We start from the raw sequence: 21,807 nt of genomic DNA, 5'->3' as shown, positions 1-21,807 counted from the left end.
TCAGTAGTAAAAGTACCATGTAGTTGAAGTATCAGTAGTAAAAGTACCATGTAGTTGAAGTATCAGTAGTAAAAGTACCATGTAGTTGAAGTATCAGTAGTAAAAGTACTAGTTCCTGCTGTTCGACATCAGATCATTAAACCTGAGTCACTGAAGCTTCAGCAGCATTTCACTGGTGAAGCTGCTCCAGCCACTTTAAACACAGTCAGTTAGTTCAGTCCAGTGGTTTCCAACATGGGGGTCGGGGCCTCTAAAGGGACACCAGATAAATCTAAGGGGTCGATGATCAATGGGAGAGGACAGGAAACGGATGGACGGAGTATTAGGGGCCACACTGAGGGAAAAAAATTTAAATTATGAGAATAAAGTCGTAATTTTACAAGAAAGTCATATTTCAAGAAACAAGTTGTAATTTTTTACTTGAAATATTACGACATTTTCTCGTAAAATTACAATTTATTTTCTTGTAATATTACGACATTTTTTTCTTGAAATATGACTTTTCAAAATATTACAAATCTTTATTGAAATACGACTTTTTTCTCAAAATATTATGATTTTCTCGTAAAATTATGCCTGAATTCTCATAATATTAACAACTTTTTTTCCCCCCAAAATATAATGACTTTCTCTTGTCATGATATTGTTTTTCATGTTCAGAGAACAGAGAGAAATATATCATAAAAATAAATATAAAAACTGGAAAAACTTCCCACAGATTAAACATCAGTGTAAATACTCTTTATGTGAAAAATACTAATTTCATTTGTGTCTCTACAGAGAGCTACAGGACAGAAATATAAAAATATAACACTGGACATGACTCAGATTACGACCTGATCGACACATTGCACTGAACAGACATTAGACCGACACATATCTGGCACTAGGAGATGATACTGCGTGTAAAACTGTGTATAAATGATAGAATCAGCTTCCCTTCATATATATTTGTACATAAGTGTCTATACGGAGCTGAACGTCGGGTTCGCAAAGTTCCCGTTGGTCTGAGCTTCAGGGTCGTCGCTCTCAGCGAAGTCTTCAGGGTCGAGATCGGCCTCAAACATCCGCTGCAACAAGGCGTCCACCGTCCGATATCCTGACAGGAGACACCCACAGAATCAGCAACACCACCCAGACTGATAATCAATACTGTGCTCTTCATTTCTTCCATTCAATTCTATATAAACAAATCACTTTATCTCATTATTGTTATTTCACAAAACCAATATATCTGATTAAAACAAACTTTTCTCATTAAAACATAATAATTTCATATATTTTAATAATTATTATAACAAGAAACTTCCATACAATATTTAAACAAGAAATAATATCACATGACTAATAAAGATATAACACGATGATGTAGCTGTCTGTTAAATTGTTTCTTTGTATAATGACTGTAAATACAGTTTATCAGTCATGTTATTGATCTGCTCCAGGCTACAGATACATGATAAGGAAGTTTCCTGTTATTACAACATAGAAACTTATCACATTATAATGAAATAATGATAATTATAAGATAATTAGTTTTAGATTTAATTAGTTATAATTAGTTTTAACGAGTTGTGTTGCTTTTGTGAGATAGTGCGAAAGTTCTGTGATATAACGAGATAAATTTGTTATAACAAGAAAAGTTTCTCGTAAAAACTGAATTAACTGGTTTCTCACAATAACCAATAAAAATACATTATATTAACATGAAAAATATATAATATACACGAACAGGAGATTTTGAAAACGAAAAGAAAGAAAAGAAAAGTTTCTTTGAGAAAGTGAGCAAATATTTTCTTTGTCACGTTGGCGGCAACACGCTTTTGTTTTGAAAAGGAAAATTAGTTAAATGTTAAATTTAACAGCAAGTTTTTAAAAAGTGATAAAGTGGGATTTTTACAAAACTTGTTACTAACACCAGCATGCTAACACGCTCACACTGCTAACATGCCTTTGCTTAGTGGGTACAACGTCACCATTTTCAACACCATGCTAACATTTGCTAATTAGCGCTAAACAGTACAGCTGATGGGGCTTTCATTATTCATTTATTTTTCAACCAAATTTTTGCCCGTCCCTCTTGGATCTGTAGATCCCAAGAATGCACCCTTTCAAAATAAAAGCATGTACTTGTTACAAACGTTCCCTCTCATTCTCTGATTCTTTAAAATCATCTCGTCTTTTCTCCACGTGTTTTACGTCCTCCCTCAGGCTCTGAGAGTTTCTTACTTTTCGAAGCGATTTTAAACATCAGGCTGGGTTTGTTTGCTGCTGGTGATTGGCCGGTTCCCAGGTCGTTGTCAATGGTTTCCATAGCATTCACCAGGTTATCCTGCATCTTCTCCCTGGTTTACATAAAAACAGCACGGACAGTTATTACACAGCATGTTTTATAATGTTACCTTCCAGACGACACTCAGGACAAAAAAACATCAAATAACTAAGTGAACGTGAGTCACAAAAACTGAATCAGAATTTTTTTTTCTCATTATTTTGAAGCTAAATTTTAAAGTTAAATTTGCTAATTATCATTTAGTCCACATCTATATACTTTAAACTAATGATTCTCAACCTGGACAAGAGCTGAAAACTTAAACATTTCAGATTTTTTTCAAATCTTTGCTTTGTTTTTGTGAATTATTGGAAAAATAAAAAAAATAAATATATATATATATATATATATACTGTATATATATTCCAATTAAACACAAGGTAAAAAAAGAGGGTTTAGAAGCAGATGTTTTGGTTTAAGGGTCACAAAACAGAAACTTTGGGATCCATTGTTTTAAAAATGTGAAATATCCAATTTATTGTCAGACTCTGAAATATATGCTGTAAACAAATGAAGTACTTTAAAGGACCAGGACAGTTTTTCAGTCATGTTTTAGTCACTTAGATTAGATTAGACTTTTGGTTTCAGTTTATTTCTATTAAAATAATCCATCCGAATTAAAGTTTAGGAAGTTTTGTTTTTTGGTCAAAAGTATTTATTTAACAGTTTTGTAAAGAAGGTGTGCTCCAGTTAATGTTTGAATGTTGAATGTTTGGTTGTCATGGTAACGTACTGCTCCACAGCCAGCTCCAGTTCCTCAATCTTCTTCTCCAGAGACGTCTGCAGGTCGCTCTTATCCACCGAGTACTCCACGAAGAACGCCTCGAGGACGAACGCCACGAAGATACTGAGGGACGACAGCGGGGAGACGTGATTACAACAGACCGAGAGACACAACGCACACGGACATGATGTCATGTATTTCTAAAAACAAGGACAGACGGCGAAGGTGACACCCTCTGCAGGTGGTTTAGTTGTGGCTATATTACACACAGACACCACAACTTGAGCACCATTTATTTTTTGTCTATATTTTTTTCACATTTTGTTAAATTGGCACCATTAAACATATGCCGAATTAGCTATTAGCACTTCCTGTTTGCAGTGAACGCATACATGTACAATCAGCTCTCACTGGTTTACTGTGATACTGAGGAAAACTTAAAAACTGGGCGATTCTCCGGCAAGTTCTGGAGTTAAAAAAAACATTTTTTTCAACGATAAGACAAAATCTATTTGATTTACTGCAGAGTACAAACTGCTGTGTAACACTTCTCATGAGATCATTACTCATCAATAGTAATCAATCAATACTCATTAAAGAAACTGCAGAATCTGCTCAAGATAAAGCTCCAACACTGTTTCCCTCAGGAGCAACGACTCGTCTCATTATCTGTCCGTGTAGGATCATGTAGATACAAATAGAAGCTAATTTATATCATTTCATACCAGAATATTTAAGTTGTGAATTTAGCATGAAGTTGTTACACTGAACGAATAATATAACTATTAACGATGTAGTGTGATTATAGATCAGCTCTAGCTTCTATATTAATACTGTGAAAGTATCAAAGCCTCAGTCCACAGAGAAATGCACACAGCCTGTATTCAGAAACTGAGCCTTAAAACCAGCCGTCAGGACTTCTGGAACTTTGTGATGTCACAACAAAGCAGTCACCAAGCCCCGCCCACCTGGACCCACCATCCAAACCTTGCAGGATTTGGTTTCTCTGAGTGTTTTACCTGAAATCTGCTTTATTTTTATTGGATCACTCAGAAAACAGTCAGCCAATCAGAAGAGAGGCTCAGAGCCTCCTCTCTTCTGATTGGCTCACCGACCTGTTGTTACTAGAGCTGCAGAGAGAAGCCTGAGAGAGGAGATGTAAAACTACACTGAGATGGTTTTTATATCTTCTGATGGATCAACACTGGAAACATGGAGCTTTAAAAGTTTCTACAGTCCAACAATTAAAAACATGTTGCTATATGATGAAAGATAAACCAGGATAAACAGATGTGGAGGATTATTATCAAGTAGTAGAAAAACAGACAAACTGTAGCTGTTTAATTCACATTAGTCCACAGACTGATTATAATAAATGATGGATTAAAATAAAGATGAGATGTTTATGTTTTAGTAACACTTGTGATGTCATTCATGGGATAAGCAAGTGTGAGGAGAAAGGGGCAGTGATTCGCATCAGTCTTACTTGATGATGACGATGACGACCAAGATGTGGAAGAGGATGAAGAAGATCCTGGCGGACACGTGGGTGACGGCGGCGAAGCCGCTGCTGAGCAGTGAAGTCACGTTAAGGAATCACAGAGTTCAACACAAATCTGAATCAACCGGATCAAAGACATGACTCTCAAACATCACGAGAGGAAGAATCTGTGAGGAAGACCAGCAGGAGGATTTCATCGTGAGTATAGAGATTTAGATTTTAAGTATGAGGCATTCAAGTAAAAAAGGATATCGTGCCACTGGTTGACCACGGTGAGCTCCACCAGCAGGATGAATGAGGACACCACATTGTTGAAGTTGTTCTTGCAGTAGTTGAGTTTAGCGAAGTCCGTTCCCTGCAGCAGAGGGTTCCCACAGTACGCCCCCGCCGGGTTACCAGAGTCCTTCTCATAAAACTTCACCTTCCCTTTGAACAGCTCCATCCCCACCATGGCAAAGACGTAGTACACCACCTGTGGAGGAGGAGGAAGAGGAGGAGGAGGAGGTCCAGTCAGGGTCAGGACAATGGGATGCTAACTCTTTTAGCCACATTAGCAGCAGGCGTTCATGTTCCCCTCAGGATAAACTCTGACTTTTCCTCTAGCGCCACCATCAGGTCACCAGTCCTTCAAAACTAACGAGACTCCCATCAGCCTCAGCTTTTCTTAGCTAAACAGCTAATAATAGCAGCCTTACATGCTAAACTAGGATGGTGGACACAGTAAACGTTATTTCTGCTAAACATCAGCCTGTTAGCATTATGTGAGCATGTTAGCATGCTAATGTTAGCATTCAGCTCACAGTACGACTGTATCTAAGAACAGCCTGTCTCTGTACATCGTTCATTTTTTATGTGCGGCGGCGGCGAACGGCAGCATGCCCGTTAGCAGCGTGTCTTGAGCAGTGTGGAAGTCCGGGTAACCGTATGGTAATGAGGCAACCAATCAGAATGTAGAAGTGCTCTGCTCTGGAGAACACCTGAGAACACAATGGTGTAAACTTTTGTTCCCATCAACCTTTTGTTCCCAAGCACAAACTGTGGATGGCGGGTTTCTCCGTCCTTTACCACATGTCGCTGTTTGTTTACAGGGACTTAAATAAACAGGAGGGAAATGCATGCTAACTAGTGCCAAAGCACGCAAAACAGCATGCTATGGCCAACAAACTTGCTAACGGTCTATTTCATCTACATCAGCACGCCCACGAACTTCAGCAGCATCACTGACCGGGCAGCCAAAGAGATCTTTCTTGCTCTCGTCTGGACTACTTACAATTTTTCTGGGTGAAAAATATATAATATATAATATCTCAACAGGAAAATCTGCAACTTACGATGATGAGCTGCCCGAACGTGAGGATGGCTGGTCCGATTCTGATCAGGGTGTTGATGATTGTACGAAACCTAAGAGAGGAAACAGTCCTCATCGTTACTACAGCAACACATTCAGCCATAAAACACAACTGTGGACCAATCAGGACAGATGAGGAAGTGACATCACATCATGATCTCATCTCACATTTTCTACATCTCTACACAAAGGAGCCCGTCCCAGGTGTCCAGCCAGTGCTATGGCTACCTGCAGGTTAATATAGACACCTTGAGCCAATCAGCCAATCAGAGACAAGTATTTTTTGATGGCTGAATCAGTGAAACATGCAATCGTGGGTCGAACCTTTTGATGCTGTCCACCACCCGGATCAGTCTGAGGACTCGCAGGATGAAGACGATGTCCAGGATCTGGCGGCTGGTGTAACCGCCCGCTACAACAGGACGGGTTCATCAACACAGATACGTCAGTAAACTGGAGCAGGGCGGAAACTATCAGTTTCATTTTTTAAAACAATTTACAATTGAAAAATTTCCTGAGTCCAGTGTCAAGTCCTCAAATGTGATGTTTTGTAGTTTTGATATTCAGTTTCTACCGATCAGAGGAAACATTTTCAACAGATAAATGACACATTATAAAAATTATTTCCAATTAATTTACTCACAATATACTTCAATTAATGTACTTATTGTTTCAGACCTTTCACTTCCTGGTAGAGCATGTAGCATGATGGGTTCGAGTCCGACTCGTGGCTCTCTCTCTCTCTCTCTCTCTCTCTCTCTCTCTCTCTCTCTCTCTCTCTCTCAGAATAAGAGGCAAAAAATGCCCCAAATAATTAACTTTAAAAAGATATAAAACCATCAGCACTCACATGATTTCATGGCAGAGTTGACGATCGTGGCGATGAGAGCAGAGATAACGATGATGGTGTCGAACCTGGAAACAAAATAGTTAAAAAAGAAAAAAAAAAACTTAGAGAACGAACGTTTCGAGTTGAACTTATAAAAACTTCTCTTCAGCAGCGATGAGGCTGAAAGCAAAACCAGCGTTAGCTTAAAACGAAGCTCATCGTTTTCCACATGATGTCACTCTTGACATCAGCAACATGTTGAACAACAGAAACGTATCATGGATGTATCAACAGAGCTGGATGCTGACAATCTGCCCCGGTGGCCACTTGCGGTACTGCAACTAAAAAAAAATCCCCCACAGCCTAAAAATCATTTCCCCCATTGACCTCCATTTTAAAAGAGACAGGAAATGGTTTTATACGTGTAAAACTTTCTGTTTTCACTTTAGTGACGGGGAGAAATCTTTGAGTCCAGTGTCCAGTTCTTATAATACGTCCATGAAACATGCCAACACACTGCTGGATACATATCTGAAGTCACTGCAGCTGCACTGCTCACCAGCAGGGGGCACACAACTGTAACAAAAAAAAACAAAAAAAAACATCTAAACAGCTGCAGCAAACGAGTTTCATATGATGCAGTTTAATACACTCAGGTAAACATGTCCAATCTAATGTAAACAAATACATCTGTTCTGTCATAAACGTTTATGATGCCAATAATGTTCAGTTTTTTTTAACACCGTCATAAAGGTGTTAAATCATTACATGTTGTAGTGCTGAGGTCATCGTTATATTCAGAGGTGTTTCTAATATTCTGACGCCTCATGTAAACATAGAGGATGTCCACTGCAACACCACCTTAAATTATGACCTCAATAATCAACATATCATTGTTTTCCATCAATGTCAACAAAACACTGAACATTAATGACGTTGTAAAAGATAGAGGTTATGGCAGAGCTGCTGCACTGGAGTGCATTAGATTGTACAGATGATCTTAATAAAATAAAATAAAATTAATATTTAAAAAGTGTAAAAGGTCTGAAAGAAAAAACTGAAACGGAAAAAAAACCAAAATACAAAGATGAGTGAGTTTACTCCTTAATGCCAGCGTTTGTATTTTATCTGTTTTTTTATTTACAGTTTTGTTTTCTCTTTTTTTTCCCTTATGTTTTGAATCGTACGGAAGCCCTGAAGGCAAGTGAAAAAACTTCTTTTTTAAGGATTTGTTGTTGTAATACTCATTTCAGCCACAAGAGGCTGAAGTGCATCACTACCTCAGTCTAAATGCGACTAAAAGCAGTTGAGGCTGAAATGAGTGTTACAAAAAAAAAATCCAGACAAATAAAAAATGATTTTACATTCCTCTCAGGGCTTCCGTAGAGAAATCTTTGGTTTGTGGCTTTTTTAAAACAATGTTTACATTTTTTTCTTTCAGACTTTATGGCCTCAAGCTAAACTCCATAATTCAGAAACATTTTTACTACCTGACGATAAAAAACAAACAATAACAAACAATAATAAACAATAATAAACAATAATAAACAATAATAAACACAGCTGCTGCCTCAAGCGGGTCCAAGCGCTGCAGATAAACGAAGCAGCAGATCACGTCACAGAAGCTGAAACACGTGTCACATACCTCGTGCTTATAATCTGGGACGAAGATAAGCTGCGTGAAATGAATGTGACACAGCTCATTGATTATAGATTTGTAAAGTGCAAATGTTTTCATTGTGAGCTTCATCGGCTCTCGTCATATTGAACGACAAAACATCAAAAAATACATCATTACTATTATTATTATTATTTTGCACTAAATTCTGCACATTTTCTTCAAGAATAATAATCAGATTTCTATCTATCAGGAGGTGGAGCTTCAGACACGTTTCAGGTGTGCAACACTTAATTAGTTCATTTGAATATGAACATTTTCCCACGAGCATCATGGGATATCTGAAATCAGGTCACAGTTTTGGCTTCAGAAGCTACAGACACTCCGGAGCCTCTTCAGCGCTTCGTTTCATCCACACGAAAACCAGTTGAACTTTGACTCCAGCTCCCTGTAGACGATCGACGGAAACACCCAGAATCCTTTGCTCATTTGGGATAAAGATTCAGTTAAATTCAAACATGAACCAACAGTAAACGTGACACAAGGCGAGGACGCCGTCAGCCCGGTTCCTCACCAGTTCCAGAAGCTGTGTCTGGAGAAGAACGCCCGCGGCTCGAACACGTAGAGCTTCAGCAGGATCTCCAGCAGGTAGAGCGCCAGGAACACCCACTCCGAGTTCGCGATCATCGGATTCTCCTCGTCCAGACCGATGAAGATGGCGTTCACCAGGATGATGATGTCATACACGATCACAAAGGCCCTGAAAGCAAAAACACACACACACACACAGAGCAGCGTTATAACCTCCATCAGCTGACGTCGTTCCTGCAGGTCACATCTGGTCACATCTGGTCACATCTGGTCCGGTCTTACCGGTGCTGGACCATCCGGCAGAGCAGGCGGCTCGGGGCCGACAGGTAGAAGGCGGGGCATACACTGTGAAATGGGTGTGGTCTGGACTTGAGTGTGATCACCTCGATGTTCAGGAGGTCGGCCAGCTGCACGAACGCCACTTTACCTGCGGATTAACCAACACACACAAAACATTACATCAAATAAATAATAAATAAAACTATAGAAGAAGCTTTCGGGTCATTTATATAATTTATACAATCATATTATATATGTAGTTTCCACCACTGCATTAAATCCATGGTGTACAGAAATGATATGTGATTATAGTTATAGTCTTTGTGTGGTTTCTGCTGCGACCACTAGGGGGCAGCATATCAGAGAAGTTAATCTGCACATCAGGGCTTCAAACTGTTGGGACTGGACTCTCTGAGATGAGACTGTGAACTGAACCGACAGTGCTGAGTTTTTCATGGTGCGTTCAGGTGCTTCTTCTCAGCTCATCAAGTCAGATATTACATCATTTACCAGCAGGAAGTGTCTCTCAGACAGGCGGCAATCCCAATGATACACAGAGTCATAAACAGTTGCATGGCGACAATATGGTCTAATTTCCTACTGGGGACATTTCTCATCATGTCCCTGTCACTTTTATCGTTTGTCTGATGCAGAGTTTATATTCTACATCGACACATGACGGTGTTTTATAGGCTGATCCCAGTGTTTCTACTATTTTATTCAATGATTTCCTAAAAGGTGGTGGGGGCCCTCATTATTACTATTGAATTACTATCCCTGATGCACTCATTAATTAACTAATCAGCATTTTACAAAGTGGTGCTAATTTAAAGCTCCATATTTTCTTCTTCTGTGTTTTATTTGAAGTGTTGATCCATCAGAAGATATAAAAACCATCTCAGTGTAGTTTTACATCTCCTCTCTCAGGCTTCTCTCTGGAGCTCTAGTGACATCAGGTCAGTGAGCCAATCAGAAGAGAGGAGGCTCTGAGCCTCTCTTCTGATTGGCTGACTCTTTTCTGAGTGATCCAATAAAAATATAGCAGATTTCAGGTAAAAACACTCAGAGAAACCAAATCCTGCAAGGTTTGGATGGTGGGTCCAGGTGGGCGGGGCTTGGTGACTGCTTTGTTGTGACATCACAAAGTTCCAGAAGTCCTGACGGCTGGTTTTAAGGCTCAGTTTCTGAATACAGGCTGTGTGCATTTCTCTGTGGACTGAGGCTTTGATACTTTCACAGTATTAATATAGAAGCTAGAGCTGATCTATAATCACACTACACATGGACACAGACCTTTACACTATCTACAAACTATAGATACTAGTAAAGTTAAAGTAAAATGTTCCCTTCTGAAATGTAGGTTAACAGTGAACGTGTCCCTGTATGCTCTCTGTGTGTCTGTGTGTGTGTGTGTGTGTGTGTGTATATGGGTATGTGTCACTGTGTGCAACACCCTCCATGTGCAACGATGATGAACAACATCTGGCTTGATGTGATATCAGCTCCTCTGGTCAGTTGTTCTCAGCTCTGAGCTGAAGACGATGACGAGGCAGTTTGACTTCCTCCATGTGGGAGATGAGAGTTCAGATAGCGACGCGGCAGAGTTCAGAGGTGTCGGCAGCCGTGATGCTGCAGAACGCCGCTGCACGAGCCTCGGCTTTGAGGATGACACGTTAGTAAACGACATGTCGGCGCTCGCTGAAGGAGACTGTGATGATCCTCAGAGACAAACATGGAGGCTATTTGAACACCTCACACACACACACACACACACACACACACACACGTGTGTGTGTGTGTGTGTGTGTGTGTGTGTGTGTGACCCACCGATGGACCCCTGGTTATTGTCGTCACAGACGCTCCACAGCAGCTCTCTGTGGGCGTTGCTGATGTCGGGCTGGACCAGCCGGACCACCTGGTTCCAGTTGGCCTGGGTCACCACCGGCCCCCCCCCCTCCTCCCTCTGCTCCTGCAGGACGGCGAACGCTCGCACCATCTTGTGCCTTTTGGCCCTGACCAGCTGCCGTACCTCCTCCTGTCGGACAAGGACGTGTTCATTCAGTGAGTGAGAAAACAGAACTCAGACTGTGAGTCACAAATATTCATTGTTTGATTTCGTGATCAGCTGATGAAACTTTTCATCCTTTAATTCGCCTGAAAACGTCCTGAACACACGAAGAAAACAAACAGACTCACAATTACATATTTATGAGCCAGAAATAAAGTGTGTGTTCTTCTTTCTTTCTTTGTATCTTATTATGAAAATTTGTAGAAAATCAAAACTTTTTTCATTTTCTTTTTAACAACTAACGACTAAAGTCTCAGGAAAGATAATGAATTATTTACATGGTGCATATTCACACACAAAGTACCTGGGACACACCTGAAGACTGGACAGCTGACCTTTCAGCTTCTGTTTCTACCTGTTTTCACTGATTCAGTTTGTTTTAACTGAACTCCTGATGTCCTTTTCTTTATCTACTCGACATCGTTGCACGTGAAGGCTTTACCCTCAGTGATCTTCTTTATCTTTAAATAAAGACGTTTATATAATAAAAGGCCAAAACAACTAAAAGGAAAAAGGCTCAGAGTTGAGCTGAGCTCCTGGACGGACTGAAGGATCAGTCAGGTAAAGGTGTTTATTCACCGTCTCAAACAGAGCTGCACGATATGCAAAAGAAATCATAGCACCACAGGTGCCAACAACGCACGACCACGTGCACTTGGCAGCTCCCGTCTGAATCTGAAGCCTTCAGATTACAATCTCATCATGTCACACTGCATGACTTTCTCTGTCAACACCAGCTGATCCAGTTGGACCGGAACCGACCCGTTCCAACCTGCTTCCTGGTTTCTGGGCCTCTGGGAAAACGTGTTTTCAGCCGACTTGTACAAACCGTCGCACCTTCAGGTATTTCTTGTAGTTGTTGTAGACGACGGCCAAGAAGACGGACATGAAGATGTAGGTGTTGATGAGGATGTACATGATGAAGAAGATGGCGAACAGGAAGCTGGCGTTGTACGCCGGCATCCTGCAGACGAGCAGCAGAGAACAACAGTGAGGCGGCCTCATTAACAGACAGAGAAACATATAAAAACGCCGTGCAGAGGTCACTTCCTTCTTCTTTTCTCTGCTGCAGAGAAAAGAAGAAGGAAGAACGCTGCAGAAAAGTCCATGTGGCTTTAAAGCTAATTTATAATATAAAAGATACAGAGCTATTAAACTGGAATTGTTAAGTATTAAATTCACCTTAAAATTTAAATAAAACTGTAGCTGCAGGCGACAAACAGGATCCAGTGTCACAGACGGTCCAGACAGAAAACCGGATTTTTCAAATTTGTTTGTCATTACAATTTACTACATTAATGTTTTTTAGTTTGTTTTGTTTTTAATCAATTCATTTTCTAAATTTAGATGCTGCTATAGTAAAAACTCAAAAACAAAGACTCGAGAACTTTTTTGACAAAAGAAAAAAAATGTAAAAAAATGAAAACTGAAATAAAAAATGAGAATTATAATAAAATGATTCTGTTTCGTCTCTTTATAAATTTCTTTCTGTGCAAAAAGTGTCTAATAACCAACTTCCTTGTTTATATTAAGATATTATATAAAAGAATATTTCATATATATTTTATATTTTAAAAAAAAAGGAAATGCATTATTATACATGATTATACCAGAATCATGTTTCAGTGATGATTTCAAACGTCGTCGACCTCGCTCCGCTGAGTGATGGGGAACGTCCCTGAGTCACTTCAGCACTGGATTTTAATCTACTTTCACTCTTTTGATGAAGATGTTCACGATCATTTCATTTGACGTATAAACCCAGTATCACTCCATATTATTTCTCTCGTCTTTCACATCAATCTTTAGTTTTTGTCGTTGTACGAAAAATAAAAAACATTTCGTCATGTCGTCGTTTTCTTTGTGAAAAACAAGTTGCTGATGAACATCTGCAGAGACGGCGGCGACAGAGCTGCAGCGCGTTCATGTTTCACGAGGACGGGAACAGATTGAACACGTTTGTCAGAGCTCCAGGAGTCTTACATGACGTCGGGGCTGTTGGCCGTGGTGACGAGGACGTACAGGTCGAACACGATCTCCAGGTAGTTGGTGAAGTACGGAGCTCCGTCTATGGTCTTCAGGCCTCTGCAGAGAAAACACACACTTCACACTCAGCTACACACACACACACACCTCAGTCAGGCTTTTTCATGCATCGGTTTTCAAATTAAAACTCAAAATAACTTGAATTTGTCCGTCACACGTTTTAACACTTGAATGTCTGAAAACAAAATGGTTCCACGTTGTTTAAGATGATGAAATGATCAATAATAATCGATTATAAAATGACTGGAGGGACGGCGGCTGTCTCACCGTTTGCCGAGCAGCTTCAGCGCCATGAGGGAGAAGATGAGGACGCTGAACATGAAGAGCAGGAAGACGTAGAAGATCTGAGGCAGAGCGTTCCGGATGCTCCTGAACGCTCTGCGGAGCTGCACACAAACACCACACCAACAAACAAACAAACAAACCAACAAACAAACAAACAAACGACAGAGTTTAGGAATCATCATCGTCCTCCCAGAGGGACACACAAACGCTCCGTCCTCCTTCCACACAGACACAAACTAATGATGCGTTCAGGCGCCGTCGGCTCATTTAGCAGCAGGAAGTTTAGCCTCAGACGCTGCTCAGAGTTTAAACAGCAGAGTTTAATCGTGATCCAGAGATTACAACATGGACGACGTGCGAGTCAGTCAGTAATAAGACACCCGGACATGTGATGAGACACCTGAACACGCACCTGAACACACACCTGAACACTCACCTGAACACGCACCTGAACACACACCTGAACACTCACCTGAACACGCACCTGAACACACACCTGAACACTCACCTGAACACGCACCTGAACACACACCTGAACACTCACCTGAACACGCACCTGAACACACACCTGAACACTCACCTGAACACGCACCTGAACACACACCTGAACACTCACCTGAACACGCACCTGAACACACACCTGAACACTCACCTGAACACGCACCTGAACACACACCTGAACACTCACCTGAACACACACCTGAACACACACCTGAACACACCCCTGAACACACACCTGAACACACATCTGAACACACATCTGAACACACACCTGAACACACACCTGAACACACACCTGAACACTCACCTGAACACACACCTGAACACACACCTGAACACACACCTGAACACTCACCTGAACACACATCTGAACACACACCTGAACACACATCTGAACACACATCTGAACACACACCTGAACACACACCTGAACACACACCTGAACACTCACCTGAACACACACCTGAACACTCACCTGAACACTTTATGAGAAAAATACTGACGTGCAAATTAAACTGGATTTGGAGGCAAAGAGTAAAAATAGGGATTTTTTTTCTCTTTAAATATGATTTTTAGCAACATAAAGTGATATTAAATCAGAGTTTGTTTAATTATATATATTTATAATATATAATTATTAATGATTGTTGTACGTCAGAGCATCCTCACACTCACTATTTATTTGCAGTGGATCAGGAAAACAAACAAAAGTCTCCGAGTCACAAACACAAAATATAACTGTGACATTTTTAGAATAAAGTGTCAAAAGTTTAACATCTGTTTAATTAGTAAATAATGCAGATTTATGTCTCTTTTTTTCCACCATTTGACAAACAGGCCGGATCATCTGAGCATTAGTAAAAGATGTAATGACAAAAACAAAACTATGAAAATAATTTATCAATAAAACGTCTCTTTTCAGCCCAGTATTTATAGATATCTCCACTCGACACCTGCGAGTCTGGGCGTCCAAACAGGTGAGACACGTGGTGCTGTTACCTGCCGTCCCTCCGTGACGTTGACCAATAGGAGCGGGCGCAGGACTCTGGACCAGCGGAGGGCGTAGTAGTTTGTGGCTTTGAGCGCTCCGTAGATGATCATGTCGGCCAGAGTGAGCTGGAACAAACAGAGGAACAAAAGGAGTCATCCACTGCACACACACTTTATTTTCACGTTCAACAAAGAAGATTTCATTCAACTGCTTTTAAAATCGTCTTCTTCGTCTCTAATCCTTCCTCTGAACGCTGAGTTTATTTTTTATCTGGAGCATCAGAAACTTTTCTTTGGCGCTTCCCGTGTTTTTCTGCCATCCTCCTTGTTTCTGTGGCCGCCTCCGCCTCCTGGCCGACACACAACACATCGCATTGTGTAACTTGTGGCGGGATGATGATGTAATGAATGTTTGAATGTTCTGTTTAGTTTGTAAATTTAAAATGAACAATAAACAAAGTATTGTTCCCATGACAACCGAGTACTCGCAGGTACTTCGCCTGATAACAGCACCTCAGCCGAAGAACAGAGTCCTGCCCGTGAAGTTTTTATTTTGATTTTACATCAAATAAAAACAACTATTCCCCCAAGTAATCAGAACTGTTACAACACAGCAGCTGATAAACAATAATCCTGGCGACAGATGAAATATGATTTCATGTGTTTTCATGTATTTGATGAAGTGGCCACGAGCCTCCGAGTCACTGAGTCACCAGGAAGACTTTCTGCTGTAAAGGCGCTGACGAGGCAACATCTCCGGCTAAAGGTTGTTTCACAACAACAGGCAGAAAGTCTCCTCAGCACATTCTGACTCTGCAGATCTCAGACAGGAACTCTGCTCAGCACACAGCAACGACTTCAGCTTTCACACCAAAAAACCAGGAACATGTGCAACTCACCAACCGTCACCAGGATGTAACCTCATCCCCAAGTCTATACACTCTAATGCAAACAGTTTGTAGTGATCCTCTCCTCTGTAGGTCTCCACAGGGCCAATCCAATCTAATCATATCATCTACTCTATACAGGGTACCTGTGGTGTGAATACTTTAGAAAAAACTTCAGAAAAAATTAAGTCAGTCAATTAGCTCATTAATTGTTTTATCTTTGCATGCCACATATCTGGTATCAGTTTGATCCCGTTAGCTTAAAGTGTTACAGCAGTTTCTGGAAAATCAGTTTTCTCTAATTATTATGCAAATGTAAACAGAAAGTTCTCTAAAATGAAACCAGATAATATATTCCATATGAAGTACCTGTCCTGTAAGTATGAAGTTTCTATGATGTATTGCACTACAGAGTCAAAGTGTCAAAGAGTCAAAAAGTTAAAGAGTCACAGAGTTAAAGAGTCAAAGAGTTAAAGAGTCAGAGAGTCAAAGAGTCACAGAGTTAAAGAGTCACAGACTTAAAGAGTTAAAGTGTTAATGAGTCAGAGAGTCAAAGAGTTAAAGAGTCAAAGAGTCAGAGAGTCAGAGAGTCAGAGAGTCAAAGAGTCTAGTTTTAGTTTGGGCTCAGTGCAGCGAGTTGCCACTAGGTCGAATCGTCAGTATGAACACATTTACTTTGTTCAGTTTCCCCTTTACAAATCAGTAGCCCCTCCCATCAGACTGATGATGCAGATAAGCCCCTCCTACCATGAGGATGACGATGATGCAGATGTTTTTGGGGTCTTTCCAGAACTTGTCTCGAGGGATCACCTTGGCGTAGTGAACCAGTCGAATGGTGAAGACCAGGAGACACAGCAGCTCCACCAGCATGGTGGCCTGAAACACAACACCGGTCTGAGACATCAGGAGCTTCTCACACAGACACGTCCACAAACTGTAAAACCGCTTTTATAATCCATTCAGCCATTTTACAGGAGCTCTTCACTGCTGCTACCTGGTTTGACTTGGAAACAAACTGCTACAGGTGAAACAAAAAACTCCTATAAACATCAGCAGATTTTATTTATTGTTTTCCTCCAATGAATTGCACAAAAATAAGAAATTACGTCGTGTGAAACCAGGCGGCCATTTTACCCATATTGGCAGAGGGAAGACGGCCGGCTCCTCGAAGACGGCCAGAGACAGATCGACCAGGATGAAGAAGTAGAGGAGGACCTTCAGGAACCAGTGGTTGTAAAGCAGATACAGTCTGGACGGACGGACGGACACACACACACACACACTCGAGTTTTAGTCACTTTGCATTTTTAACACTAGCTGCTGTTATTCTGTATTTTTATTAACGTCATCAAATCTCATGTGCAGAGCTGAAACAACAGCGCATTGGTCCGTCTCTCAAAACTCTTCCCTCCTCTGTCTGTGGCTCTCAGCTCATCGGTTCCTACTGAGGATGAAAATCTTTAAAAGAATCAGCTGCTCGTTGTAGTTTTTAAATCAAGCAAACAGGAGGAAACATATCAAGCATTTATTGGGGACTATTTTCAGCAGCGGATTAATCCACATCTGGTGCTGCAGTGAGTATTTGGGTCAGTTTAGATGATGCTTTTCTGTTTAACAGTCTGTTTACTTGCCTTTGCAGACTCGTCAGTAGGATATTGCTGATTTGACTCTGCACATGTGATTAGTTCACAAAAAGAAAAATATACAATATCCCAGATTTATCTTTTCAGAAAAATCAAAAGTCATGAAGTCGAGCCGTTACTGCATCAGTCTAAGATGTTGTGTCGTAATGAAACATGTTGATCTACAGTCGCTTTACAGATGAAAAGATGTTCAAATCATAATGAGAAAATAAACATATATAAAAATAGAATATAATAATAAACATTTATATTATATAAATATAATAAACAAAATGTGTGAACATGTGAACGCCTCACCTCACGGCCTGCGGTGACGTGTCAAAGAATATGTTTCTGTTGTACTGAGCATCGGACACGTAGATTGCAGCCAGGTCAAAATCCTGAAACAGACAAGACTCTCATTTACAGGATGAAGCTGTTGCTGGGTGCAAATACTAAATGCAATATGCAAATGCTTAATGCAATATGCAAATTCAAAATGTAAAATGCATTGTAAAGTATCTGAGTACTTCTCCGACAACTGACCAATTCCATTATACCTATTCTTATCCCCTCAATGTCAGAAACATCCAGGTGGGAAACTACGTTGTCCGCATGCTTGCTTTCTTCTGGCACAGTATACTCACGCTTCCACGGCCCAAATCTGGCCCATATACGACATGATTGTAAGATGCCATACTTCCGCATCTGGACCAATTCTGGCACACACACACACAGAAAATCTTACAGCTGTCACACAACTCCAGAGTATAACAGCCAGAATTTGCCCAGATGTAGACGGTATATATGGGCCAGACTCGGGCAGATGTTGGGCCATGGTCTGTGGGAACTGTGATGAGCATTTTTCTACAATTTCTCAACTTTTCATTTACTGGAAAAACCTACAGATTGATGCACAATGAAAACAATTATGAGTTGCAGCCATATTGGATTGCATGACACTGTGAAGGTGTACTTACTAAAGTGGATTAAACAGATTTTAACTTGTGTGAAAACTCAAATGAATGATAAAAGTGGAAATTTCTGTCTCATCAATTGTAGCAAAATGAAACATCTGGCTCAACATCTGCTCGGGTCCTTGGCCCGAGTCTGACCCATATATATTTCCACATCTGGGCAGATTCTGGCTGTTATACTCTGGTGTTGTCTGACAGCTGCAAGATTTTCTGTGTGTGCACCAGAATTTGACCAGATGTGGAGGTAGAGCATCTGACAGTCATACCCTGTATGGGCCAGATTCGGGCCGTGGAACCGGGAGTATACTGTGCCAGAAGAAAACAAGCATCTGTGTCTGCGTGGAACTATTTTTCAACAATTTCTCAACTTTTCATTAACTTGAAGAACCCAAAGGTTGATGCACAATGAACACAATCATGAGCTGCAGTCGTACTGGATTGCATGACACTGTGAAGGTGTACTTAATAAAGTGGCCACTGAGTGGAGTAAATATATTTTAACTCCATCAAAGCTCTTGACCAGATGTCCCCATTTTCAGGGGACAGTCTAAGCAGAGAAAAGGTTAAAGGGCTCACTCAGCAAACTAACAAAAACAAACGTACCCAAAGCCTCCCAGATGAAACTTGAAAAAATTGTTTTCATGTTAGAAAAAGTGAAGAAGAAGAAGTTGCCCGACTGTCTGCAATGGACTTCAAAACAACAATATTCACAACCTTTTATGAAAAATGCTTTTGATTTGATTCTTTTGATCTGTGGAACCTTACGAACTAAAGGAAAATAAATAATTGAGGAATAGATAGACAGTAGGGCTTCTCAACTGCTTTAAAAGGTAGGGAGTTGTCATTTTATCAGTCTGCCTTCACCATGATTTATTATAGTAAAACAGTTACCATGGTCAAAATACATGAAAACCGGGACTGTCCCCCTTTTTTATTTCATGATGATGATATATTAATGAGATATTAATCACCAAACCGTAAATGTCCCTGGTTTTCTGTCCAGAAATATGGCTGCCTTATTTTTAAAGAGTGGAAATTTGTGTTTTAATCATCCACTTGTGTTAAAATGAATCATTTAGTCTGTTAAAAAAGTTATAAAATGAAGTCAGACTCCATCTTTAGCTCCAAACTGTCACATTTGAGAAGCTGCAGCCTGATGATGTTTGGAGTCTTTTTTTTTTCTTTTTCTTTTTTTTTTTTTTTACAGGAGACCTGACTGAACTGGTTTATCAGTGTGAAGCTGGAAGTTGCTGCTCAGTAACTCTCGGTTTAACTGCTTTATGGGGACAAGGGTCCATCAGTTTACTGCCGTCATGTGAAGTAAACAGACACGTTTAGATTCCAGGAACAAGCTGCAGAGACGTGTCACAGAAACACATGAAAACAGAGACGTGTGTCAGAGCAGAAGCATCAGCTGTGTGTGCAGCCGCTCTCTCTCACCTCTTTGGTTTTTGCAGGATTCCCTCCGTTAGGAATTTCCTTTCCTTTTCCTGCAGACTCATCAGGAATGTTTTCGCTCTTCTCCGGCTCCGACATCTCTCAACAAAACAAAAAAAAAAAACTCCAACGCAGCTCTTCCCAAAACTTCTCCAAAGAGTTACCAAAACTTTTTCAACGCCACTTGAAGAGTTTCCAAACTTTGTGTCGGAGGAAGCTGAGAGGAAACAGTTTGTGTCTCTGCAGGAAAAACAGAAAGTCCAGACTTGTTTTTATTCAGTTTCTGCTGTAAACGTCAGCACGGAGCGTAATTCCCGGAGGATCCACATCAGATGTTTTCCTCTCCACGGCGCGTTAACGGGGCCAGTTTCAGCTCCATCGCTGCTTCAGTCTGACTCTGAACTAGTCCGGACCGCTGTTTGTCCTTCTCTAATAAACCAGGACTCATGTTGCCTTCAGGGACCAGCGGAAATATAGAGGGGGAAAAAAAGACACACTGACGTGGTAACAGGCTTGTGACCCTAAAAAAATAAAAGTCCTGCATAGGTGAATTTAAGTAATATTTCATCAGAAGAAGCAAAGGAAATAGAAAATCCAGCAGATTTTTTTTCTTCTTTTTAATCGTCTAGTAATTTCTAAGATTTACTTCGGGGTTGAAACAGTGAGATACAAAATTGTTATTATTTAATTTGCTGATAATTTTCTCAATTAACTGATTAATTGATGAATCTATTAATTGATTTTTAAATGAAATAAAATCACATTCACAGTTTTGTATGCCCAATGATCCAAAACATAAAAATATTCAATTCACTGTCACATACAACAAAGACAAACAGAAAGTCGACATATTTGAGAAGAACCATTACAGACTATTTGTTGCAGCTCTCTCTATATAAACTATTTTTCTTTTTTACTGTTCTTCATTAGGCTACTTTATCTTTTCTACTTATTTAATTACTCACATTTTGTTTAGTTTTATTTTGGTCATTTCTTTAACTTTTTTTTAAATGTCAGTTCTATTTATTTCTCCTTTTTGCTTTTTTGCTTCCCTGTCTGACTGAATGACTATATGAGGGTCGTTTGTTGTCAGTCAGTTCGCTTTCGATTTTCGCACTTCAATCGGAGACAGTGAAGGCAGCACGAAGATGTCATGTGACTCAGCAGCAGGACAGCGGAAACGGAGAAAGAGGCATTCAAAGACAAAAGACACTGAGTGTAAATCAGAGACTGTAAATTAATGTGTTATTTTCAGTTTGACGAAGTTATTCACGTTCATCAGAAGGAAAAATTCCACCTTAGACCAGGGTTTATCATATGACTTACTTATTTATACTTATATGACAGTTAAGTCATATAACTTGAATAAACTTTATTCTCTGCCCTTCATACAGGAGGGCGGAGGTTTGGCTTCAGAAATAGAAAACAAAATAGAATTAAAAATCAGTACAGAAATACAGAAGGAAAAGCCCACCTGTTCTCCTCTCCCAGGTTTTTCCAGCATCTTGAAGAACCTGCCTCAGTTCTTCGGTCTCCTCATGTGATCCAGACTGACTCCATGATGCTGAGATCAGATCATCTGGTGCAGGACTCCTTCTTCTTCCCCTGGTCTCTAAAGGCCTGTTCTTCATGACTCTGTAAGTTTATTATCATTAATACAGTTCAGCCTCCAATATGATCGTGCAGTTCAATCCAAACAGTTTCAACACAAACTGAACATTATAAACGTCATGAAGAAGGATTTCAGATTCATTGCAGGGCTGTTGCATAAA

The 21,807-nt window shown here is 40.2% G+C and overlaps 1 protein-coding gene across 1 annotated transcript; it reads right to left on the bottom strand.

Moving 5' to 3' along the window:
* Nucleotides 1-713: 713 nt before the first annotated feature.
* LOC111232946 (two pore calcium channel protein 1-like) lies at nt 714-20,463 on the bottom strand. The gene is made up of 19 exons (XM_022760654.1): nt 20,039-20,463; nt 17,940-18,022; nt 17,134-17,248; nt 16,747-16,875; nt 15,122-15,238; nt 13,604-13,722; nt 13,274-13,375; nt 12,128-12,254; nt 11,050-11,257; nt 9,226-9,370; nt 8,927-9,112; nt 6,756-6,820; nt 6,230-6,317; nt 5,889-5,958; nt 4,810-5,029; nt 4,543-4,633; nt 3,066-3,179; nt 2,230-2,345; nt 714-1,099 (listed from the first exon to the last, which is right to left on the bottom strand). Exons 1-19 carry the CDS (start codon nt 20,132-20,134, stop codon nt 966-968), a joined length of 2,325 nt encoding a protein of 774 aa, XP_022616375.1. The 5' UTR covers nt 20,135-20,463; the 3' UTR covers nt 714-965.
* Between the last annotated feature and the right edge of the window lie 1,344 nt (nt 20,464-21,807).

Source organism: Seriola dumerili, unplaced genomic scaffold (assembly GCF_002260705.1).
Source record: "Seriola dumerili isolate Sdu_G_001 unplaced genomic scaffold, Sdu_1.0 BDQW01000349.1, whole genome shotgun sequence".
Taxonomy (NCBI): Eukaryota; Metazoa; Chordata; class Actinopteri; order Carangiformes; family Carangidae; genus Seriola; species Seriola dumerili.
Note: the sequence above shows the minus strand (reverse complement) of the source record. Positions and strands in the feature narration are given on the sequence as shown.